General features: G+C 49.8%; 2 protein-coding genes across 3 annotated transcripts; both read right to left on the bottom strand.

The window, feature by feature from the left end:
• Positions 1–1,314: 1,314 nt before the first annotated feature.
• On the bottom strand, positions 1,315–16,869 carry Disp2 (dispatched RND transporter family member 2). 2 transcript variants are annotated; one of them, NM_001107759.2, is given in 8 exon segments: positions 1,315–6,813; positions 8,260–8,357; positions 8,695–8,822; positions 8,985–9,100; positions 9,370–9,493; positions 9,634–9,663; positions 10,033–10,362; positions 16,644–16,869. In NM_001107759.2, coding segments are annotated over 7 exon segments (4,041 nt in total). In that variant the 5' UTR covers positions 10,347–10,362; positions 16,644–16,869; the 3' UTR covers positions 1,315–3,582.
• A 1,468-nt stretch (positions 16,870–18,337) lies between these two features.
• Positions 18,338–21,605, bottom strand: Phgr1 (proline, histidine and glycine rich 1). The gene is made up of 3 exons (NM_001305384.1): positions 21,558–21,605; positions 20,547–20,554; positions 18,338–18,732 (listed from the first exon to the last, which is right to left on the bottom strand). The coding sequence occupies exons 1-3, from the start codon at positions 21,565–21,567 to the stop codon at positions 18,454–18,456; spliced, it is 297 nt and encodes a 98-aa protein (NP_001292313.1). The 5' UTR covers positions 21,568–21,605; the 3' UTR covers positions 18,338–18,453.
• Positions 21,606–25,270: the final 3,665 nt, after the last annotated feature.

The following is a 25,270-nucleotide window of genomic DNA, read 5'->3' as shown; positions in this document are numbered from 1 at the left end:
CCACTGACCAATTCCCTCAGCCCCAAGGTGACATTTTAGGTTATCACTGGGTTTTTCCAGTCTCCTAGGCCTGGTGTCATGGAGAACAGATATGGTTGATTTGTCAGCTGCTCTTACTCACCTGCCTTCCTGTAGAGTTGTGAAGCAATGACTTACAAGAATGGGACCTAGAAATCCCTTTTAGATTCTTCGGTGTACCTGAACCCCTGATACCAACACATGTACCCCCTCCCACGCTCTGAAGATTGTCAGGGGGGAGAAGGGAGAGGGGAGAGGGGAGGGGGGGAGGCGGACAGAGGGGAAGGGGAGAGGGGAGGAGGGAGAGGGGAGGGGGAGAGGAGGAGAGGGAGAGAGGGGAAGAGGGAAGAGGGAGGTGGGAGAGAGGAGAGCACGCTTATAGATTCTTTGTGGGGAGGGCTATTAAGACTTGAGGCAGAGTATCATGTAGCTGGCATCAAGCCAGCTCTAAGAGGCTGGCCTTGAACTTTGATGCTTTTGCCTCCCTTTCCTGAGTTCTGGGATCATGGGCATTCACAACCACACCCAGCTGAAGGAGCAACTTTTCAGGGTCCATGAACTGTAGTCTCCCACAACACGCATCGGAAAAGCCAAGGCCAACTGCTGAGAAGTTACTCCCCTTGAGTTAGACCGCAATGTCTCCTGTGTGTTAACCATGGGATGTACACTAAGCTACACCCAGCCTGAGGCAGAACTGCTCATGCTAAGGAACACAAGTCACTTTTTCCTCTCTGTGACCCATCTTCCTAGCCCAGCCCTGTGATGGAGAAGCACACACAGTACCTGGTGCATATAGCCAGGATTCTGTTGAACACACAAGCTGCAAAAGCAGAATGTTATTTGGACATAACCTGAGAAATGTCCCCCTACTCCCCACTCATTAGGTTTAAATTAGGTACTAGTGACTGCTTAGGTTTCCAGATATCAGCAGTTAGCTTCTCTCTCTCTCTCTCTCTCTCTCTCTCTCTCTCTCTCTCTCTCTCTCTCTCTCTCTCTCTCCCAGACATGGTCTTGCTGTGTTGTCCAAGCTAGGCTCAAGTGATCTTTCAGCTTTAGTCTCCCACGTAGCTGAGACTACAGGTGCACGCATGAAGCCCAGCATGATCAGGTGCCATTTATCTCAAATTAGTGATCTTGCAAGGAGTTGACCTTACTTACACAGCCCGCTCCCTGTGGCCTTACCAACTGCACAGACCCAGAATATTCGGGGTGTGTGTGTGTGTAAACCACACCCAACCTGAACACCTTAAAGTAGAAAAAAAGAAAAGAAAGAAACAAAAAGCCACCACACACACATTATTTTTCTTGTCATTATTACAACAACACTGTGTAAGGGCTGACATAGCGTTTACATCATATTAGGCATTATACGTACTCTAGAGACCATTTAAAGTGTATAGGAGAATATGCATCATTATATGCAAATACTACACCATTCTACACAAGATTTTGGTATGCTGGAGGGTGAGGGGTGGGCTGGAACTAGTTCTCCATGGATACTGTTTTTCACATTCTTATGTTCTCATCTGAGTTTCTGCTCCACTTGTCCTGGGCTACTTGGGGTGGGAGGTAGGTCTTGATAACACGAGAACTCAACAAAATAAAACAAAAATGTCCTCTGGCCTGCCTCTGGCTTTGCCTCAGATTGTTTGGCACTGAAAAATTCCGTTCTGATGCTCATATATAAAATGGCCTAGCTTAGTGGACTCCATGCCACGATCTTGGGACCCGGAGAGCTGCACTAGAAAAGGAAGTTGAGCTGGTGGCCCCCCTCAAGCTCACACCCATTGGAGCAGGAGTTTTAGACACAGGAGTTCTTTGAAAGAGCGGTCCTTAGGGGACCTTTAGAGTTGAGCCTGTGCCCCTCCTGTCTGATATGATTGATCTTCTGAAGCCCAGCTCAAACCATCCCTCTCCAGGGATCTTCCTGGTCACTTCATGCTGGGTACCTGAGCTCAGTAGTGACACTGTCCCACTAATGCCTGCTTCCCTGCAGAAGCAGAGAGGTGTTCTCTTTCACACCTCTCTCTCTTCCTTATAACACCATTCCCAGTGCAGGTGTTCGGTAGGTAAACTTGCTAATGTTGCCTAGTGTCACGTGAGATAAAGCCTCAGGACAGAGTCGTGCTCTGGTGGAAAAAGCCAATGGCCCTGAAGCAGTCAGTCAGTCAGGAGGATTAGGAGGAAGAGGGCAGTTATAGTGGCTGAAGGAGTCAGGAGAGCACTCTGCTGCCAATCAGGAACGCATGCCATCAATCAACCTTACTTACTGGTCTTGAGTCTTCCTGGTACCCTAGAGAGGCCTAGTCTTTAGAAACTGGGGAATTGACCTAGAGAACCTTCAAGATCATGGACAACCAACCCCACAAGAGCAACTCTGTGTTCCTGTCTTAACTAGATTCTGTTTACATTCTTCTCTCCCTCAGTACCCCTTCTGGTGAAGCCTGTCTGTCCTCTCGGCCATGGAAAAGGCATGCCCTTGAAGACCAAGCTTCAGCTGCTTGTGATCTGGTCGGCCCATTGCTAGTAGGCATCGGGAGCTCAAACGAAATGAGGAACTCCAGGGCCTACTCAGATTACAACTCTTTCTGGAGGTGGAGGCCCAGAGGGGAGGGAGGGCTCACCCAGAGATGCTCAATAAAAGAGAGTAGGTGAGTGCCAGAAGCCAAGGATCAAGGCAGCCAGGGGCCAGGGGCCCTGAAGCAGACAGTCAGGAGGAGACAGGGAGCTGTAGTGGCAGCATGAGTCAGGAGCAGACCCTGCTGCTACCCAGTGACATGACTTCGGGTAACAATCAATCCTTTAGTCTGTGTCTGGATCAAATGCTGGCCACTCTGGGGTAAATTTACCAAAGTCCAAGACAGTGGGAAGGGGTGACTACTGTTCACTAGCAGGGGAGCCTTCTTGGAATTTGGGGATGCTCCAAAGCTGACATTAAGGTCTCCTCCTGCTTCTCTCTCGCATCCATCTCCGTTCTGCTTTTGGAGAATGTCTAGTCAAACCAGTGAGTATGAATGGAACAGGACAGTGCAGGACAGAGGCCATGCTCACTTCTGGCCCAGAGAAGCTTCCCAAGAAGTGAAGAGTCCTGATTGAGGGCTGATGAGAAGGGATGAGATTCAGTAGGCAGTGGAGGTTCTTAAGGGTTTTTCTAGTCAGTGAGCTACTCCAACAGGGTCCCCAAGATGGAGTACCTTAGCTTCACTAAACTTCTTGCCACCTGGGAGACAGCTGATCAGCCTCCCCAATACCTGGAACTGCAATCTGACCTCCTTTCCAGAGGGGGGCGGTCCTTGTTGGCACTGTGGGGGCAGATGAGTCCTCAGCTGGTCACAGGGAGAGCCTGGTATTACCTTGCAAGGCTCTCCCACTGAATCCTCCAGATATAGGGGTAAGTAGCAAAGAGATCAAGGCTGGAACATCTGGCAGGGTTTAGAATCCATGGTTGGAGGGTGAGACATCATGTCCATATGGAGAAATACCTTCAGGCTCTAGGCTAGTGTGGCATTTGCCTTATCTTCACCAAAGGGTTCTGGACCCTGGTCTGGCCTTCCTTGGCCTCTCTCAGCTGCTGTAGCCAGAGGCGTAGGTGCTAGGCCTACGGAGCCAAACATCTGGAAGATCTGGCTGACTGTTGGGAAGTACCACGGGGCTTATATCACCTGGCCCTCCACGGCCCTTCCAGGACAAGCTGCTGTGGTGAGAATTGGGCATGTTTGGGTCATAGATGGTCTCCTTCAGTGCCAGCCAGAGGGTGTCACGTTTCCCATTCAGCTGACCCCGCTCAAGTATGGGGTGCCCAGTGCCATTCATGACTTCTGGGGAGGTGCCCACAGAATCTGGCACACGGACACTGGGCTCAGAGGCACAGGTGTCATCTGAGACGCTGAGTCCCTCCAGGGTGCTGGCTGAGGAGCACAGGCCGTCAGGGAGCTCTTCCACGGCTTTGGGCTTAGGGCAGTGGGCAGGGCCTTCTGGCAGGGCCTGCAAGGGCTCAGTTTTCTGTCCCTGGGAATCTTGCCTGATCCAGGTTTGGGGGTTAGGACCAACCTGCTTATATGGAGAAGAGGTCTGCAGGGCCGGACACTGGCTGAAGACTGTCTGGTGGTCCAGGAGCAGATCCCTTGGGGAGACAGGGACTTGGGCGTGCTGGAGGCAGCAGCTGCCATCGTGTATCTGCAGGTCTTCAGAGAGTATGGAAGGCCGATGGGAAAGCTTGCTGGTGGCTGTGCTGGTGTCGAAGCTGGGACTCCGGCGCCGCGCCAGGGGCTGCAACTCATAGTGTTCAGAGAACCCTGGTGGCCCTGTTCGCCCCTTCTCATCGGGATCCTCAGTCCCAGCATCCCACGGCAGATGGGCACAGGGCCATAGGATCTGCCCACAATTCTTCTCTGGCCCGAAGAAACAGCACAGGGACTGGAAGAAGAAGCTGGCAAAGCCACAGCCAAGAAACTTGACCATCATGACGATGATGCCCAGCTTTCGATAGAGCAGTATGGTGGAAGGCAGCATGATCACGCCAGAGGCAAACAACACTCCAGTCCCCATTGCTGTGGCCCGGCTGGTCTGACGTAAGGAGAAGGCCACACGGCTCAGGCGGTCTGGGTGGGGGCACAAGTGATAGGAGATACAGTAGTTAACAGTTAAGTCTACAGAGAGGCCCACAGAGGCAGAGAGAAAGAGGGCCTCGGCAGTGTTGAGTTGCCACTCAAGAAGAACCAGCAAGCCCACAGTGAGCAGCACAGTGCCAGCCACGGCTGCCACAGAGAACAGGCTGAGGGGAACGTTCCAAGTGCCCAGCAACAGTGTGGCAAAGGCTAGTGCCAGAGCCAGACCGAGCACCACGGCAGGCTCTGTGCTTAGACTATGCTGTAAGCTGTACAGCTCCAAGGTGCTGGTGAACCAACCCTTGTTGAGCCCAGGAGGTGCCTTGCTCATCTCTGTTGACAGCCAGCGGCTGACTTCAGTGTAGAAATGGTGGACTGGGCCATACTCCGTACTGTATGGTAAGTTGGTCTGGAACTTCAGAACTAGAGCTGCTAGGTTGCCGTGAGAATCGAAGCGGAGTCCCAGGTCACGTGTGCCATCAGGACTTTGCTCCAGAGCCATCATCTTCAGACAGTGCAGGTAAAGCTGGGGGGCCCAGGGGAATTCTGACTGGCCACAGCATAGATCGGCACCCAGGCGGCCACAGCTGGGGCTTTCCATCCACTGCTGCAGGGCTTCCACTAAACACAGCGTAGGCCAACCCTCTGGCTGGTCTCCAAAGAAGCTCTGGTTCTGGGCTCCCTGACAGAGAGCCTGGAGCCACTCCTGGGCCTCGGGGCTGCTGGGCGAGAAGTCAGGATCGTTTACCACTGAGCTGTTGGTGCGAGGGTCCAGGGGATCACTAGTGTCCACTGGCAGGATTCCCCACACCAGAACCACTGGCAAGTTGCCGCCCTCATTTGGAGGTAGGTCTTCGAACAGGAACTGCTGGCGGTACTCTGCATCAAAGCGCTCAAAGGGATGGCTAGACCGGAAGAACTGGCCGCCAAGTGGCAGTAGAATGGGCAGTCGCAGGCGAGGGCTGACGCCGCCGATGTAGGCGCCCCCTGCCGCCAACGCCGCGAACCAGCAGATCCAGATGTATCGAAACTTAATGACACCACAGGGCAGCAGGCGTTGAAAGAGCAGGCGTGAGAGGATGGAAAAAATCTTGCGAAGAATGCGAATCCGCCTGTGCAACGCCAGCAACAGCCGCAGGGGGTCGCTGCCACCCCTCTGGCCCTGCGCTTGGGCCACACAGCCGTGTGCCAGGTAGCGCTCGTGGAGCACCACGGTGGCAGGAAGCCAGAGCAGTGTGAGTCCCATATGCACTAGAACAGCGGTGCCCATGAAAAGAGCAAAACAACGCACTGTGGGCAGGCGGCTCAGGTAGCTGCCGTAGAAGGCCGCGCTGGTGGTGAGGCCTGAGACCAGGAGCAGGTAGCCAAAGTGGTGCATGGTACGGCCCACACGGTGTGCTAGGCCCCCGGAGGGCACCTGGCCCCTGCTGAGGCGCCACAAATCGAAGAAGATGAGTGTGTAATTGACACAGACGCCACTAAGCAGAAGGAGAGACGCTAGATTGACAAAGGGGAAGTAGGCCATGCGGAATGCCACATGGTAAAGAAAGAAAGCCACCATTAGGGAGCCCAGCACCCCTAGAAGTGACATGAATGTGATGAAGAGTGAACGCAGGTAGAGGGACATGCCAAAGAAGATGATAACCAGGGATAGCAAGGGGTACATGGTATCTTCTGCTAGGTAGTACTTCAATAGTCTGGGCTTGAGGCCCAAGTCCATGCCACTGATAGATGTGTAGTTATCAGAAACTTTAATCGGGTCACCTAGGCCGTCCAGGTAGATGTCTAGAAGAGAGGAGGTCTTTATAATGGGCAGGAAGAGCAGGGCGAACTTGAGGGAGGGCACCTGGTAATCCGCAGTCTGGGGACTCAGAAAGTCTCTGTCTAGCAGGAAGTGCAGGAGTTGATAGACAGCGCTGCTTCCGGTACACTTGGCGGGAACTTGGGCACAAAATGGGGGTTTGTCCTGCCCAGATCCCACACAAGCAGGCACCAGGACACCACGGTGGTAGAAGGTGGCACAGAACCGTAGCAGGGCCAGTGTGCGGTCTGTATCAGCTTGGGTGGTGTCTTGGCAGGAGGAGCGGTTAGACAGCACGGCCAGATAGTTTCCCAGGGACCAGCTGGGGCAGCACTCATTGGCTGCTGATCGCTGGCACAGAGCCCCAAAGCTGATGTGAGAGCGGATCTGTAGGGCACACAGGAGTGGGGGTGAAGCTCAGAGAAAAGTCCAGGGGCTCAGGTTACCTTAATTCTGTCCAGGGATGGGTGGCCCTCTTGCCTCTCATCATACTGAAGGGCAGAGAGCAAGTATCTTGATAGCCCAAAAGAAACGCTTTGTCTAAAACTGTCTTTGCCCCTGGCCTAGCTTCTAGTAACTCTGTCTTGGCTTTATTAAAGTCGAGCCTGGGGAAGTTTCCCCAGACCTTTTCCAGAGGCTTCCAGAAGGGCTCCTATAGCCCCTCCCACCAGCTTTACAACTTCCTAAGTCAGGAACTGGAGTGGATAGGTCAAGCATTATATGGAACAAGGCCAAGAGACCAGAGAACTGGAAGCAAGCAGCAGAAGGCATTCCAGGGTCAGGGTCACTGAGAACTCCCAGCCCTTCTATCCCTGGGTTGCTTAAAGCCTCTTAAGGCCGGAACTTCCTTTTCCCACCTTGACCTCCTTTCCTTTCAACCCTGCTGTTCACATCACAGCAGCTGGTGTGGTACAAAGCTCCCACCTGGAGTCAGAGGACTCCCCCACCCCCACCTGCCACTAACTACATGCACATCCTTGGGGACTAGTTCACAGTGATGCTGCTGCTGTACATTATCAAGTCATTCCCAGTGCCAGCATTATGTCAGATTTTTCCAAACTCTATCTCACTTCACTGTCACCATCCCTATAAAGGACATACTATTATTGTCCCTATTTCCTGTACACAGGGCTGAGGATGTAGCTCAGTAACAGAGCATATACTCAGTACATATAGGTATCTACGCTTGATCCTTAGCACTACAAAAGAACAAGCCACCAACCCACTAAACAAACACCCAGCACATGTGAGGCAGTGAGAGATTAAGAAGTTACATACCAAAGGAACCCTGGAGCTGGCCTTAAACTCGGGCATTTGAGGGCAGAGCACATATTGTTAACCAGTGTCCTCTGATACTCTGGACATCATGGTGTGACACAAGGGACTTGGGGCTTAGAGCTACAGAGTGGTTTGCATACAGTTTTAACAGCAAACATGTCCATGGATATCACTGCATATGGTTCTCTGTTGGCGCAACTGGATTGGCACTGCTTGGGTTGACAAGGCTGCAGCCTTGAGGCCTAGAGTCTCAACTTCCCGGGGCCAGCGTCTCCTCAACGTATGTTTGAGATCTCTTTTCAAACCTTTTTAAACTCCTTATGCCGGGCTTGAGTTCTCTCTGTGACAGAAGGTTGGAGCTCCTCCAATCAGCCTACTTTTCTTTGTCTGGGCCCAACCTGGAGCCTCCAGTAGAATTGGAACAGTTTTCTAAGCAGGAAGAGCTCTAATCCCCAGTCTACCTGGGCAGTCCTGGCTAAGCAGTATCAGACAGGGACTAGGTACTTAGTGTCCTTGGTTCCCACCCACACCTTGGCATGTCCCCAGCCAGCTCACCTGCTCCTGTTCTATGCGACACATGGAATGGATGGCTTGCAGGTTCCACAGGCTTCCCCCAGAGGTGGACACGAACACCAGTTTTGCAAGTTTTTTCTCTGTAACACAATCCCACACAGCTCAGCCCTCTGACCCCAGAACCAGGGCAGGGCCCTCTAACAGAGAATATTCTCATGCTGGGCTCCCTGAAGCCTCGATTCCCAGCAGCCTGAAGCCTAAGCCCGATGCCTACTTCTTGCCTATGTTCATTCAGCTTGACTGCACCTAGCTGGAGCACTTGAGACTGATTTTATTACTCTATCTTCCTTGGCTTGGACGTGGCTGGTGGCCATTTTTTTCTTTCTATCTGCCCATTATTTTCTCTGGACTTGTTCATTCTACTCTGTGGGGGTAGAGACCCCCACTGACGTCAGGACTGGCCACGATGCAGCTTACCAGGGGGACCACAAAAGAAGTTCTCCTCTTCTTTGACTTCCACAGGCCCCACCATCCTCTTGGTCCGGACCACACTTTCCTCGGCCCTGCCCCAGGCTGCAGGGCTCAGGGTGCTGAGGAGGGTTGAGCTGAATAGAGAGAAAAGTTTTTCCAGGGTACTGTTCGGGATAGGAGACTCACAGGAAATGGAAGGAGCAGCCGCTTCCTCTCACGTGTCTTTGAAGAGGTCACCTGGTGTCCCTCCGTTTGCTACTCTCAGTGGGAAGATGGGCGGGGGGGGGGCATGTTACCTGTTCACCTCAGGATCTGGGGAAAGAGAAAACAGATTCTTGGGGCCAGTGAGGGCCTGCATGGCTTTCCAAACTTCTAGCTTTCGGTTGATCTCTGTGTCTCGAGGCTCAAAACCCTGCAGGAAGAAGAGCAGAAAGGAACAAGTGTTCAGGAAGGGTGGGGGCAAAGGAAGAGTACCCTCCCTCTGGGCACTTCTCAGCTGTGACCCTTTGGTTCCCTCCTACCTGGATTGTAGGCATATAATTGCTGTACAGTCTCTATAGTTCTTTGGTGATCCAGAACTCACCATCACCACCTTATCCCCCAACATAGTCAACTGTCTGCCCCAGACTGAGCTGTACTGTTCAGTGTAGGGGTTTCTCTCTCCCACCCGTGGCCTCTCACCAGTAAAGGCTCAGAAAAGTCAAGCGGTGGGCTTCCCAACAACCCAGCTAGGGTACAGAGGAAGATGAAGGCCAGACATCCCAGGAGCACAGCCATTGGCCACTCAGCAATCATATGAGAATAGCTGGAAAAGAGGGAGAAAGCCTGCATGAGTCGGTGTTGGGTGTGGTGGTAAGGCTGTGAGCTGGAGTAGTACAGAAGAGAATCCATGGAGTGGGTACCAGCCTAGCCACTCCGGGGAGCACAGAGGAGGACTGGCCCTACCTCTTTGGCATCCGGAAAGTGCGTTCCTGCCTGTGGAAGACAAAAAGAGAAATTTACCATAGTCTTCTGGTGTGTGTGCGCACATGTGTGTGTGTGTGTGTGTGTGTGTGTGTGTGTGTGTGTGTGTGTGTGGCTGGTTGGGGGTTGGATTAAGTACACATTGGGTTGGGAAGGGAGGGGGTGTAAGACAGAGGCCAAAGCATAGAGGAAATTGGTATTAATGTTTAGAGTTGCCCACACCCGAGCTCCAGTTTTTGTTGCTTGTTTGTTTGTTTCCTGCTCCATCCAAGCTGCCTCCTCCATCAGAGGCAGGAGACATCCAAGTCACCTACTAAGAAAGGAATTGGAGGCTTCAGAGTCTGATGTACCTTTTAATGATCTTTTCAGCCCCCTTCTTACCTGACACTGACCACATGGCGCTGCACAGAAGGTGGCTTCCAGACCCCATCATGCTGAGAGGGGTCTATGGAAGTGTTGAGGTTGGAGACATGGGCACATAGAGATGCTTGGTCTCCAAATCCTAGTAACGAACTGCCTTCTTGATAGTCTTGAGGCGCTCGAGGAAAGGCAAAATGGCCAGCTGTTAACGGACTGGTTGGGTCTACAGCCTGGAGCGTGGAAACTGTTGGTGGTGGTACCGGAGCCCCGGTTGGGTCTTCCAGGGGACAGGTGTGGAGGGAGCAGCTTCTCTCTGGGCTTGCCTCGGGAGCCATGGCTTTGGTCTAGGACCTGGAAGAAGGTAGGAAGGAAAGATAGGGGTAGTGGGTTATCTGTGTCCCAGAATCATTCAGTAAGTGAGACAAGAAATAGGAGTCTATGGGTGGGCTGAAAAATAAATAAATAAATAAAAATAAAAAATAAAATAATAATAATAATAATAATAATAATAATAATAATAATAATAAAGAAATAGGAGCCTAGGGTTGGTGTTTTTTCTTTTTTTCTTTTCTAGTTCTGTAGATGGATAAGGAGGGTGAAAGCTCAAATCATGGATGCCAGGGTCCACACTCTCATCCAAAACATCATGCATTCTTTTTTAAAAAAAAGAATTATTTATTTATTTTATGTACAGGAGTACACTGTTGCTCTCTTCAGACATACAGAAAGGGGCATCGGATTTCTTTACAGATGGTTGTGAGCCACCACGTGGTTGCTGGGAATTGAACTCAGGACCTCTGGAAGAGCAGTCAATGCTCTTAACCTTCGAGCCATCTCTCCAACCCATCATGCATTCTTAAAGTATCACTGGCAAACCTGCCATATGCCAGACACTGCTTGATATGAAATATGTTTCTATGTACATAACCTTATTACTGCCTACAAAACCAAGAAGAATTTTCTTGCTTTACAGGTTTGAAAACAGATTCAAAGAGAGGTAAAGATTTGAACAAAGTTCAAGGTCTTCTGAATGTGTAGACTGTGTACTTGCCTGTTTATAGTCTCTCTCTCTCTCTCTCTCTCTCTCTCTCTCTCTCTCTCTCTCCTCCCCATGTATGTATGTATGTATGTATGTATGTATGTATGTATGTATGTATGTATATAACTCTGGCTTTCCTGAAACTCATTACGCAGACCATGTTGTCCTTGAACTCCGCCTGCCTCTGCCTCCCCAGCGCAGGGATTACGGGTGTGCACCGCTATGTTCAGCTTGTCTATACTCTTGACAGACATCCTTTGAGTATCTGCGAGTCACTCATTATTCTTTCTAAACGAGTCACCTGCACCCTCTCTGTTCCATTGCCCTACTGGATACTTCTTCATGGATTTGCTGCAACTAGCTATCAGATCGGAGACATGCCCCACATTTCAGGTGCACTGTGGAGGCTGGAAAGCCAGATACTGATGCATAGAAGGTTCCTCTCCATATCCGCAGTGCCTTGAACAGCTCACTGACACAGAAGGTGGCCAGGGGATGACCATTAAGTAAACGCAGTGCTTGACTGGCTGTTAAGAGTGGCATTATGGGGGCTGGGGATTTAGCTCAGTGGTAGAGCACTTACCTAGGAAGCGCAAGGCCCTGGGTTCGGTCCCCAGCTCCGAAAAAAAAAGAACCAAAAAAAAAAAAAAAAAGAGTGGCATTATGATAAATAAGACCCAAGACTTGGCCCTGGGAATTCATGGTAGTTGGAAGATGTAGACAGCCCAACATGTTGGTTTCTATGAGCAAGAAATTCACATGGCCCAATTTTAGTGGAGGCAAGGGAAGATGGAAAGGTCAGCAAACAGGACTGCTGCTTCTTCAACAGTCCTGACACAGGTCATGAACGAAGCACAGGTTTGCTTTGTCAGGATGTGCACAGTTCACAGAGGGAGCTGGAACCTCCAAGGAATATAGCAGGAAGGAGTCAGTGAGGGTCCCCAAATTAGTCATCAAGACAACACTGCATGCACATCTAGTTGCCATGGGAAGGGAGAGCCCTACTCCTGGGTCAGAATTGCCAGTCTTAAGACAGAAACAAAATGGCTACAGAGCAGATTGCCTAGAGATGGGGCTTCTCAGAGAAGTTCAGGGCCGAATGACTTGGCAGAGTCTTCTTTACTTTTCCTTGTTTGGCTTACCCAGCCCAGCAGAATTTGCCTAACTCCATGGGAGATCCAGTTCTGTGCTACACTAACTCTGATGTCCAGGCCTACCTAGTCCCCTGACAGATGTGTCATGAACCACAGCTCTGGCCACAGTGGCCGGTGGACATTGTCTGTGGTGAGTGAATGGCTAAGTTCTGCCCAGAAACCATGACAAGAAAGTGGAAATGATGGGTAGACTCTGCCTATTTCCTGCCCTGTCAGAAGAATGGCTGTATCAACAGTTTAAGAGAGAACATGCCTCAGTTGAAGATAAATGGGGACAACGGGCAACAGAGGTGGGTTTAGGCTCTCCCAGCTTTTGGCCCTGGCCCTCAGAAAAGACAATGGTTGGAGCATTTTCTTTTGAGCTCTCGGTTTTGATATAGCACACACGACGTTCCTGACTTGGCTCGTGGAGGACACATTTGCTTTCTTACTCTTTCCCAAGTTCAGGACCACAGGGAGCATGTTCTCTTGAGAAGTATATTTTGCACGGATAACGTGACTCTCTTAGGCACTCAGGTAATACCCCCATTTCATAATGTCTGCATTAGAAATCTGACATCATGACTGAGATCACTGATGTTTATTTGTACTGATTCGACATTTAGAAATATATTGGTTTGACCAAAGACATTCTAAAGCAAGACCTCAGATGACTCCATAAAGCTAATAACATTAGCAGCCAGGGTGCCAGCCCTTGGAGGCCAATCCCTTTGGGCCAAAGAGAAACTGGATAAATGCCCTGGGTCATGTGTATGCATGAGATCATTTGTTAATTAATTTACTTATGGAGACAGATGCCCACTGTGTAACCAAGGCTGGCCTTGAATCCGTAGCTCTCCTGCCTTAGCCTCCTGAGTGCTCGGTGTACAGGTGCAGGATGTTATACCAGAGTAGAGAATCTGAAATTCTGTAGCCTGGCTATGGTAGGGTTGAGCCTTTGTCTCTGTCTTCCCAAGGAAATGAGCCAGGTCTTTAATTAGAAGTCAGCCATCATGCCTGAGCGCTCGGTGTACAGGTGCACACCACCATGCCTGTGCTGACACTTACTAGAGTTTTTGAACCTAGAGTTTTTTCCTATTTTACTTGTTCATTTATTTATTTGTATATTCTATGTACTCGATACAGTACTCAGTCTACATTGTGTCCTGAGACTTGAATATAGCCAGCATCAGCAACGGTTTCTTTGAGAAAAAAGCTGGCTTCCTGTGTATTACCCTCTTGAAGAAGGCTTTCTACCTACCAGACTGATGAATTACTAAAAGAGGGGAAAAATATTTGCTTCCACATCTGGGGCTTTCTCTTCCCTTTGAGGAACCCAACACACGTTTCAAATCAGTTAATCTAGAGACAGTTGTATCAGTCTCTGCTTTTTACCTCTGAAGGTCTTTAACTTCACCGTTGCCTGCTTGCTTCCCTGCCTGTCACGCGGTTCCCTCTGCTTGGTTTAGATGATGCCACTGTTCATAATCTCGCCCCTCTGCACCATGCTAGTCAGTATACCACTGTGAAGAGCCTGGAAGCCTCTAGTCTTGTTGCCGTAGAGTTTGGTCTTCGTTTCAATCTCCCCAGTTTGTTTATTTGTTTGTTTAATTTTTAGCCCTGTGCCTGACCTGAGTTGGGTCCCAACATGACCAGCATCAGCTGTGCTCTCCCTCTTAGAGGAGGGCCTGCCTCCTAGAGCTTAAGACAGTCCAGTAGCCAGGGTAGAGGGGAAGAGCCTGTCCTAGCAGCCGACGACCTGAGAGCATTGAACAGAGGAATTATGCTAGGAACCAGTCCCCAACTTGGTGTGTCAGTCTCATTTGTAATAGAAACCAGCCACAGAGAATACTGCTGAAAAATGGAGTACTCTCTTTCCCTAACTTTCTGTTGAAGGGGATCTAGTCTCCATCTTTGGTTTGCTTCCACTCAGGTCTGTAAGGCTCCAGCTCCCTCTCTCTAACCGGTTCAGTTCCTCTACAGGAATCAAGGATCAACTGCACCTAATCCTACCCTTCTTCACTGTGCAGGATGTTATACCGGTGTAGAAAATCTGAAATTCTCTAGCCTGGCTATGGTAGGGTTGAGCCATTGTCTCCGTCTTCCCAAGGAAATGAGCCAGGTCTTTAATGAGGATGAGTAACTTCCTGGACTTCCTGCCTGCACCCGTCAAGTGTGTGTGTGTGTGTGGGGGGGTGGAAAGTGCTGAATCTGGCCCCAGGCACACAGCCCCAACCTGGGAACTCCAGAAGGGGTAAACCTGTATAAATTAATCGTTCCCTGAACCACAGACTAATCATCTGGATGTCACTGCGATCCCACAGAGTGACCAGGACAGATGAGGGGAGCCATTCATTAAAAATTAAAAATACAAATAATTATCTGTTCAAATATCTCTGCAGTCAATGAATTATAAAATACTGTAGGACTGAAAGCTGTGCCTGTAGTTTGGATACTTGGAGGCCAGCCTAGGCAAACATGATCTCTCTCTCTCTCTCTCTCTCTCTCTCTCTCTCTCTCTCTCTCTCTCTCTCTCTCCCCCACTCCCCTCTCTGCTTTTGACACATAGCCCAGGCTGGCCTCAAAGTCATAGAAATCCCCTTCTCAGCCTCCCAAACTGAGATTACAGATAGTCCATGCAGGCCTTGAACTTAATATACAAGTGAGAATGGCCTTGAACTCTATGCTTCTGCCTGCTAAGTGAGTGCTGGGGTTAATTTGCTACCATGCTTGACTTTTTTTTTTTTTATTTAAGATAGATACTTTCTCTGTAGGCTACATGAAGATGCAGAAGCAGGGCCTAGAGGAAGGGTCTTGGGAGACCAAGAAAAGGGAGGAGGCCAAGGTCTATGTAGTTCAGTGTAGCCTTGAACTTGTGATTTTCCTGTTCCAGACACCTAAGGGCTAGCACACTGTTGCATATTATTTGACATATACGCATATGTTCTTTGCACATATAAGGCTCAGGTTTAATCTCCAGATTTCTCCTGGGAGGAAAGGACTGTAGTGTGTGTGTGTGTGTGTGTGTGTGTGTGTGTGTGTGTGTGTGTGTATTTCCTCTCTTGAGTTAAACAAAATTGTTATGTCTATGTAGTATGCACGGTCTCTGGAGAGCTCCAGAGATCAGAGGACTGCTGGAACAGAACAAGTAGTTCTCATGCTTGGGAGAAATGAGGAGACCAGACAGGGCTGATCCTTGGCAAGATTTGTCAGACAGCTAATGATGCTGTAGCCCCTTGTACAGATGCTCCTGGTCCTTGGCCCTGCCCTGATTTGTCACTGTTCCCTCCCTCCTCTCCCCCCTTTTTTCTGCAGTGTTTGGGGATGGAGCCTAAGGCTTTGCCAATGCTAGAAAAAATGCTTTATCACTGAGCTGCAACCCCCAGCCCCAGCACCATCTTCTTTTGGTCAAGTTGTGGCTCCAAGCAGAGTTCCTGGTCTGTGCTCTGGTCTGGGGAATATGCCCATATTGTGATTTGCCCTCTTGAAGAATATTTTATATCTTCCAGTCTAATAACTTAATAAAAGAGGAGAGAAAACATTTGCTTCCACCTGTGGGGCTTTCTCCTGCTTCTGAGAAACAGAATGTACATTTAAAAATCAGATAATTTGGAGATAATGGATCTGCATCTGCTTTTTGCCTCCTAAAAAAGCCTTTTATTTCAGTCCAGGCAGGAGAGAGATGTAGTTCATGTCTGAAGAGAGATTCTGTGGGCGGCAGAGTCAGGCAGGACACAGAAATGGCGCCATATTGCTACCTGGCCAGACTGTTCCACCACACGTCTGATGAAGTCAGAAAAATGAAGGGCACCCACATCTGGGAATGGGTGCTCAGCGGGAAGGTGTTTTTTTCTCTTCCACCCCCAGGGAGGCTCCTTCAGGGGTCACAGCTTCAGTCTAGTTTTTGCCATACACAGGGACTAAGATCAGTATGTACACAAGCAGGAGGCCATGCAAGGAAAACAAACAACGATCTGGGCAGCCGAGCAACCGATGGCAGTGGGCAGACAAGCAGCTGATGGTGCTGGACAAAGACAGCCAGCCCCTGATGTAGATCTCAAATATCGCCTTCCCTCCCTAGGACATCTGCTTTGGTCAGCCTTTTTTTTTTTTTTTTCCGTTGTACATGCACACCCCTTTGCTCACTGACATGCAGACTGACGTAGCTGTGGTCCTGAGGCCTTTTGAGAAAATACGGAGGCAAGGCCTCAGGGAGTTAGGGGAGCTCTAGAGGCTAAGGAAATGGACATCTGCGACCTTAGGGAAAAGGAGAGAACAGTGGGTGGGGCAGGTCCCCCAGAAGGTAAAAGCAACGAGAGCTGGCATTATCGAGTGTCGATGAAAGAGGATGAACTGACCAGGCAAGATGAAGGTGTACAAACACACTCGCCTCGGGAAAAGGCTTTCAGAAGAGCTGAGGAATGGATGAGGTGATATGTGGCGACGGCTATTTAGGATACCTGATGCAGGCTTACTGAGAAGATCTTCCAGCAGGATCTACGGAGGGGTTCTTCCTACTTGTTCCGGCAGCTGCCTTCTGGGGCTAATGTATTCCCTTCAGGCCGCTGCTTGCGGTTCAGAAACTGGCAAAGAGAAGATCGCTGCAGCAGCTGGGGCTGCTACCACCGTCCATGCCCGTGGGCGGCGCCGCTGTCCGGGCTCTGGTGCTGAAGCAGCGGCAGCGGTGGGCTCCTGCGCATGCGTCACTCCAGAGGCCAGTCGCTGGGCGGGGCCGAAGAGAAATCCGCCAATGGACGCAGGATAGGAAGGAGGGAGGGGAGACAGGGACACAAGTTGCTGCAGCGCCGCAGCATAGGGGGTTGGGGGGTTCTTGTCACTAAGGTTGTAGGCTGCAGTACAGGCCTCTCTACCCTGGCTGGGACTCATCGTTGTCCTTAGTAATGTGCCAAACCGCCTCTCCTGGACGCCTTGTTCTTTTTACGAGAAACCAGAAAGAACGACCCGGGTAAAATCCTCACAACATCAACCGCAGGCTTCCACACTCCATAGCGCAGGGAAGCAGAGGTTGGATCTCATGAACACCCCTATTTCTCTAGGCTTCTCTCAGTGTTCTGTCCTCCCGAGGGGGGGCTGGGTATCTGCTCGAGTTAGGTCATTCTTCCCATTTAGGACCTGGCCTTGAGTCTGCGGCCTCTTTCTATGTTAAAGCCTCTTCTCGAATTTTTTAAGTACGCAACAAGAGGAAAAGGGAGTGAGAGGAGGAGAGATGCCCAGCCCCTTTCCACCACTCCCCACCTCAGCCTTACGGAGAGACCTGATAGCCACCCACTCCTGAGCACTTGCCAGCCCCGACCAGGGAATAGCTGTGAAGGAATTGAGGTGTTGGTCGAAGGGCAGGCCTGGCTAGAGGCCTGTGGCTGAATTATAACGAATACAAGAAGTAGGGGAAGCCTCGGTGCAGAGGAGTGAATGAGTCCTTGATAGATTTGGATAGGCAAAAAAAAAAAAAAAAAGAATTTCACAGCAAGCAGGTTCTGGCTGTGTTGTGCATGGAGGTGACAAGGGGCTGAGGAGAGTCAGACTAAAGAGGGTTTGGTTTGAAGATATCTCTTAATTGTGTCCAAGTGCTGATCTAGGCAAGGTACAGGCTCTAGGACATAGGCTGAGTGGATCTAAAGCTTTAAAAGTGCCTTTAGTGACTTTCAGTTGGCTGGAGAGATAAAGGCAGCCTTAAATTGGTGCCAGGTGTCCAGGGTGTGGCTAGGCCTATGAGATGGTTGATGCCATCTCTGATCTACAGTTTGTGGCAGAGAAAGGGCAGGGTACAAAGAGAGCTGTTTCTTTCTAATAGCTCTAAGGAAAACTGCCTGGAGACAGTGGAGCTGCGACTGGCTGGGAAGGTTTTGAACATGTGAAGGTATGAGAGACAGACAGACCATGCCTCAAGACTGTAACAAAAGAAGGTCAGGAGTTCGGTGTGTTTTCAGGAAATGGTGAGAATGTATTCCGACAATAGAAAGCAGTGGAAGCCCCATCAGATCAGTGATCTTAAGTAGCTCTATACTGTGGGCACCGCTTAGCCAAGCTTCTCAGAATGCCAAACTGGATATCTGGTTTTCACAGTAAGGAAATAGATAGAACTGGGCTCTGAGCCCCAGCTGGATATGAAGAAAGACAGTCTCTAACAAGAACATATATGGCCTCCAGGAGGCTATTTATTTGCAAGGGAAAATTCTAGTTTAGGCCCAGTGCCAGGACAGCAAATTCCATGCAGACTTCTCATCTTGTGTCTTCATTTCTTCTGATTTCTCAGTGATGTGGACCAGGGTGAGACCCACAGTGCCCTGAGCCATGGCCATGGGGTGGGCCACCAGGTCCTGGAGGGTGATGTTGTCCCCCAGGACAGTGTCCTGGACCATGGCCATGGGATGGGCCACCAGGTCCTGGAGGGTGATTTCCCCCAGGACAGTGTCCTGGACTATGGCTATGGGATGGGCCACCAGGTCCTGGAGGGTGATTTCCCCCAGGACAGTGTCCTGGACCATGGGCAGGAGGTGGCCCACAGTGAGAATGACCCTGGCAGTGTCCCTGTTGAAAGCCAAAAGAGAAATGCTAGAACCAATGTCAATGGCTGCAGTCAATTCCTCTTTACCTCCCCTCCCCAAGGGACTCAGGATTCCTGGGCATCTGCAAGGGGGTGTAGTGGGAAGTTGGGTGATAGGAGTATCAAGGAACTGCTCCTAGCCCTGCTTCTTTTGCCGTGAAGTTATTTAACTACTGGGCAAGGAAAAGGGGAAGAGTCTAGATGCTTTACGTTTGTTCCCTTTGCGGAGCTGTGACCTCTTCTTCTAGATCTTGAGTTATTTATTTGTAAGAAGCAAGAGTATCTTATAGGTCACTTACCCGACCTGGGGGCTCTAGCAGAATGGCTAATGAGTTCTGTCTTGCTAGAAATGGCAGCTCACTACATTTGGGAGCAAAGGCGAAGCTAGGGAGGCTGGAGAAGAATTCCCTGAAAGCCAGGTGGGGAGAAAGCCAGGCTCTGAGAAGAGGTAGAGAGGGTGGACAGCTGGGATGTGTTGTGTGTAGAGAGAAGTGTGTTAAATGTATATACAATAGCTATGGTTGTAGAGTGGGTGGCACGTGCGTGCCCTTAACCTTTTAAAGGGGTATAGGCAGGTGGATCTTTGTGGGTTTGAGACTAGCCTTATCTAAATAGTAGTTTCACGCCAGTCAGGGAAGCCCCCTTTAAATTTTTTGGCTAGGTATAGTGGTAGATGCTTTTAACTCTAGCAACATAAGAGACAGAGACAGGCAGATCTCTGTGAGTTCAAGGCTAGTCTGATCTAAATAGTGAGCTTCAGGCCAAATGATGCGATCTTGTCTCAAAAATAAAAGTAAATAAATAAAATTTTAAAAGTGTGTCTAGGTACGGAGTTCAATGGTAGAGAATTTATCCAGACACTGTAAACCCAGTACTGTAAAAATTAAACCACAACAAAATAGCTATGTCTGGATATGTGCCTGTAAGTGGGTGCACAAGCATGTACACACATGTACACACATGTACACAGATGTGTGCTCAGGGTGACAAGGTATGGGCTTATAATGCCCCTGTACTACTGCCAGACCCAGTCAAGAAGAAGGGAAAGTACAGTTAAACTTCCACTTCTCAGATCTAAAAGGCCTGGGAAAGTATTGCTTCACCTTCCTTGGCTGAGACCAGGAGTGATTATCTCTTGCTATAGGCCTAAGGAAATCATAGGGCACTGGCGTCTGGAGCCCAGTGTTGCAGAAATAGGGTTATGCCCCTCTTTCCTGGGAGTGGGATGGTTCCCTACTCTGCTTTGGCTATCCAAGGGGTTGATAGGGCAGAATACCTACAGGGAAGGCAGTCTCCATAACGGGGGGGTTATCCTCTTCCAACGGTCCCTGCCCCATCTGGGCTCAGCCATTCTAGGGAACAACCACTTCTCACCCTTCTATGGCAGGGTCACAGACCCAGGTCAGGAAGTCTGTCTGCTGCTGGCTGGGAGGTAGAAGGGGTGAGCAGGCAGCCTTCCCTTCCTTCCCTAGCAGAAGACAGCCAGCTAGGGAAGCACAGAACAGGCTGGGGACCAGCAGGAGAAAGGACGGGCTGCTGGGCCAAGGGAGGGAAGTAAGGAAAGGAGAGAGACAGATGGGAAAACAGAGGAGAGATTGCCAAGGAGAAGGTTGCAGTTGGCAGGGGTGGGCGGATGCCGCAGCACTCCGCCCTTCCCAGGCTGCTGCCTGAGTTTTCCTGACTTCATTTGGCAAAGTCCTGGTCCAAGAATGAGGTGAGAGGTCTGAAAGAAGCCGCCAAGGTGGGAAGGGTAGGGGCAGGGGGATGGGGAGGAAAGAAGGATAGAGAATGTTCCTACCTTGCCACCTGTTAGAGAGAAAGGGGGAAAGAAACAGGGCTTCAGTCCTTTGGGTCCAAAGGGGACAACTTGCTCCTGCCTCCTCCCTGATGTCTTCACCCCTGCCCCACCCAGGCTCCTCAGGCTTGGCCACTTGCCTGACAGTCACTCCTTCATTCATCCACTAACAGTAGATTCATATTGAAAGTCAATACAAACTTACTCGTGTATCCCTGTGGGTTCAAGAGCTGGCCAAGTCCCCTGGTGGCACAGGGCCAGGTAGGAGGTTAAGGTTTTGTCCACACTGCCAGTGGTCTGCCCTCCTAACCTTGGTCAAATTTCAGGGCCCTAGGGAGGCATGCTATTGTGGTAAGCCCTCTTCTGCCTTGTCTGGGGCCCAGCCAGCCTCCCTGACTCATCCCTGAACATCAACCCATAGCCCCTCAGAGCTCTGTGCTGGTTTCTCCTCATATCCTGGTTACAACCTTCCGGTCTTTGTAAAGACTCTAGGCCTTTGTTCACGATGTCTGCTGCTTGGAAATCTCTCTAACTTCGCTCTGTCTTACTGTCCAGCAGGAATTCCACATCACTGGGATGTCAAGATACCCACTGTGGACAAAACAGCTCATTCTGCAGAAGCCTGTGTGGTGGGCTTTGGTGGGAGTTCTAGTTCTTTTGTGTCTTTTGAGGGGAGGCAACAGTATGGCCGTCAAGAACTCCAGACCTGGCAGTGCTTTCACGGTCTCATCTCAAGCACATCTAACATCCCTGGGCCTCGTGGGTACTGTGGAAGAGGGACCTGGCCTGCCTGTTTTCTCCTGCGGTTGAAGGGCTAATGAGATGGAGGATGTATAGACTTGTTTCTTAAATATAAAGTGCTCTTTGGAATACAAAGGTTTGTTTACATTTGAAACTCTGTGCACACCCACCTATACACACACGCGCGCAAGCACACTTGGCATCCAATACATATGGCTGGTTGACTGCCTCTGCACACCCTCTTCTGTCTCCTAGCCACCCAGTCATGCTTACCTGGATGCATCTTTACAGGGCAAGAGCAGGAAGCGACACACAGAACACCTGTGGTTAACGGATAACATTTTTATTTGCGGTGATCTAACCTCCAATCTAATCTCTTTCCTTTCTAAGTCTGTATACACATAGTCCCTTCAAAAGAAGAAAGGGGTGCCGGCCAAGTGCCCTGGTCAGGATACCATCCCCCACCCCCATAGGTCTCTGTATAAACACCTGCTACAGAGCTGGGATGGGAAGGCTTGGCTCCTTCCTGTATGCAGAGTAGGGAGGGGCAGAACAGATGGGTGGGTGTGGGCTTCTGGGGAGGAGGGGGAACCTAAGGACTTTGTCCTTGCCGCACAAATGAATGGATAGCCTTCCCCAGTCCTTACTGCTTATTACTGTCTCCTCTCACAAAGATTGGAAGAGGGTGAGGAGTTTAAGGTCTGAGTCAATTTGTCATCCACTGACAAGCTGTCATCGCGTGGAGCTGTTGGGTGGTCTGTCGAGGCTGGAGCCTCATCTTTTGGGGCCTGACACGCAAGGCGCAATTTTTTTTAAAGATGTATTTACTTCACGTATGTGAGTACACTGTCCCTGTCTTCAGACACACTAGAAGAAGACATCAGATCCCATTACAGATGGTTGTAAACCACCATGTAGTTGTTGGGAATCGAACTCAGGATCTTTGGAGGAACAGTGCTCTTACCCGCTGAGCCATCTTTCCAGCCCCAAAGTGCAATTGACAGTCCTAGATCTGACAACCCTATAACACAGTACACTTGAAGACTAAAGGTATCAGGACCCTCTGAACTCACATAGTCACTGAGCAAATGAGCACAGACACACACACACACACACACACACACACACACACACACACACACACACCCCCCAATACAAAGGCACAGAGTCGCAGATCAAATCTTGAGCCTTGTACTTGGAAAGCAGGCTTTCTACCATGAGGTCTTTTTTTTTTTTTTTTTTTTTTTTTTTGCTTCTGCATGTTCAACTGAAATCAGTCCCAAATTATGCCCATAGTCTTTCTGACTCTCTACTTATTTTTAATTTTTTAAAAAAAATTTACATATATGGGTATTTTGCCTCAACTTATGTCTGGGCACCATATCCATGCAGTGCACACAGAGGCCAAAGTAGGAACCAGATACTCAAAAACTGGAGTTACACATGGCTGTGAGGCACCTAGTGGGTGCTGAGAATTGGGCCCAGGTTCTCTAGAGAGGCAGCCTGAGCTCTCAACTGCTGAGCTGGCTCTCCAGCCTCAACTGCTCCCAACTCTTCACCCTTGACTAATGATGAGCTTGGAAGAGTCTCTCGAGGCTGGGCTTAAGTGTGTGAAGCGATGTTAACTGAAATCTTTGGGCCAATCAAGACCAGGATTAAAAGCAAGAGAAAAGACAGTCCTTGGAATGTCTTTTCCATTTAGGCCTAGCTATCCGAAAAACAGGAATTGTTGGTTCTAGAAGGGACTTTGCGAGCCTATAATTCTCAAGTGACCTCTCTACCTGGTGTGTCAGTTCTAACTCTTGCAGAGTGGAGGTCCAGGGGCTAGCCTGGAAGCTGAGGAGGACAGAAATGCATACAATTGCACAACTATCTGGCATAGACACAGGCAATCCTTTAGAAACCGATCAACATGTGCAGACATATGTTATCCTCAGAAAGATCTAGAGGCACAGGAACCATTTCAATGAACTGACACATACCTAGGATCACACAGGCACCCATCCATTTACACAGAGCCCTCTCCCTTCACCACCCTCAGCAAGCAGGCCCAGGTCCTTACCTAGGAATGTAGAGAAGGGACAGGAAGACTGAGACTGTCTCCCCTCCAGGGAGTATTTGTACAGGACAGGGTGGGGCTGGGTCAGGCCATATGCTTTCAGGAGAGTTCAGGGCTGAGCGTTCAGGGAATGAAGAGGGACGGGCTAATCTCTACCTGGGCAAAGAGCACTAGAGGGAGAAGGTGGGTGGGGCAGAGAGGAGAGAGGGGAACCTTCCCAGAGCCAGGTTCGAGGTCGCAGGGCTAGCATACTGATTTCCGCCAGCCAACAAGACAGGACTGCATCTCCTCCCAACACGTGGAAGAGGGAAAGTGACCCCTCGGTACATTCCTCCTACCTTGAGGTCCATGGCCCAGAGTTCTTAAATTGTTATCCAATTCAGGGAGCTGTCTGGAAACAAATCACACACAGAAAGGGGGACAACGGGGATGGGATCTGGATGAGGCAGAGAGGATGAAAACTTTCAGAACTCAAGCTGCCAAGTTGCGCTACCTTTGAAAGCCCTTTGTAAACTGCGGTGCAGACGCCCGGGCACCTGCTCTGTGCCAGATACTTTGTTCCTGTGCTCCCTCGGGCAGAAGGGGCCCTGGCTGTGAGCTTCCTGTCTCTGAGATCCTTTCTTCCAGTGCCACTGATCTCCCCACACCTCAGACTCAGCGACACAGTGGCTCCTTCAGTTACCTGGCCATTGACCTCTCTTCTGGTGTTAGTAAGTGCCCAATAAGTTTGATGGATGATTTTCTTTTCATTTTTAAAAAGTTTATGTGTTATAGGTGCACGCCATACATACAGTGCCTGTGAAGGTCAACCAGAATCCCCTGGATTCTGAAAAGGGCGTCAGAGCCCCTAGAATTGGAGTTACTTGTGACCTGTCATATAGAAGCTGGGAATCGAGCCCAGGTGCTCTTAGCTGTGGAGCCCTCTCTCTAGCCCCTCGGTGAATGAATTTTGATAAATTTGCTGAAGTTAGCTGTTGTTGGGTAATGACTGGCTTCTTTTTTTTTTGTGGTTTATATTTGTGTGGATTTTTTCCTTCTGTGTTTATGTGTTTTTAAAAATTATTTTCTGGAAGATGGCTGTGCTCTGCCCTAATATTACAATGCTGCTCCAAACAAGATCCTTACAAGGTAGGCTACAGAATGAGAACCTGTCAAAATAAAAATAAAACTGAGATTAGCAATGGCTCAGTCGGTGAAGGCACTTGCTGCTGTCCACCCTGACAACCTGAGCTTGATCATCTGAGCCCACATGGTCCTAAAGCTATACTCCGACTTCCATACTCAGTTCATGGCATGCTCATGTACACACACACACACACACACACACACACACAGACATACACACACAAACACACACACACATAGAGACACATACACACAGAGACAGAGACACACACAAACACACACAGATAGAGAGACACACACAGTCACAGAGAGAGACATACACATATACACAAAGACAGACAGACAGACACACACACACAGAGAGACACACATAGTCACAGAGAGAGACATACACATATACACAAAGACAGACAGACAGACAGACAGACACACACACACACACACAGGTAGAGAGACACACAGACTCAGACACACACAGACACTGAAACACAGACACACACTCACAGAGAGAGAGAGACACAGACACATACATAGACACACACAGACACACATAGATAGACCAGACACACACAGAGACACATACACACAGAGACAGAGATACAGACACACACAAACATACACAGATGAGAGACACACACAGACACACACACAGAGACATACACAAACACACAAAGACACAGACACACACACAGAGAGACACAGACACACACATAGACACACACAGACACAGATGCACAGAGAGACACAGAGACACACAAACACAGAGATGGAGAGACACACACAGAGACACAGACATACACAC

The sequence above is a fragment of the Rattus norvegicus genome, chromosome 3, assembly GCF_021556685.1.
Source record: "Rattus norvegicus strain SHRSP/BbbUtx chromosome 3, alternate assembly SHRSP_T2T, whole genome shotgun sequence".
NCBI lineage: Eukaryota > Metazoa > Chordata > Mammalia > Rodentia > Muridae > Rattus > Rattus norvegicus.
Note: the sequence above shows the minus strand (reverse complement) of the source record. Positions and strands in the feature narration are given on the sequence as shown.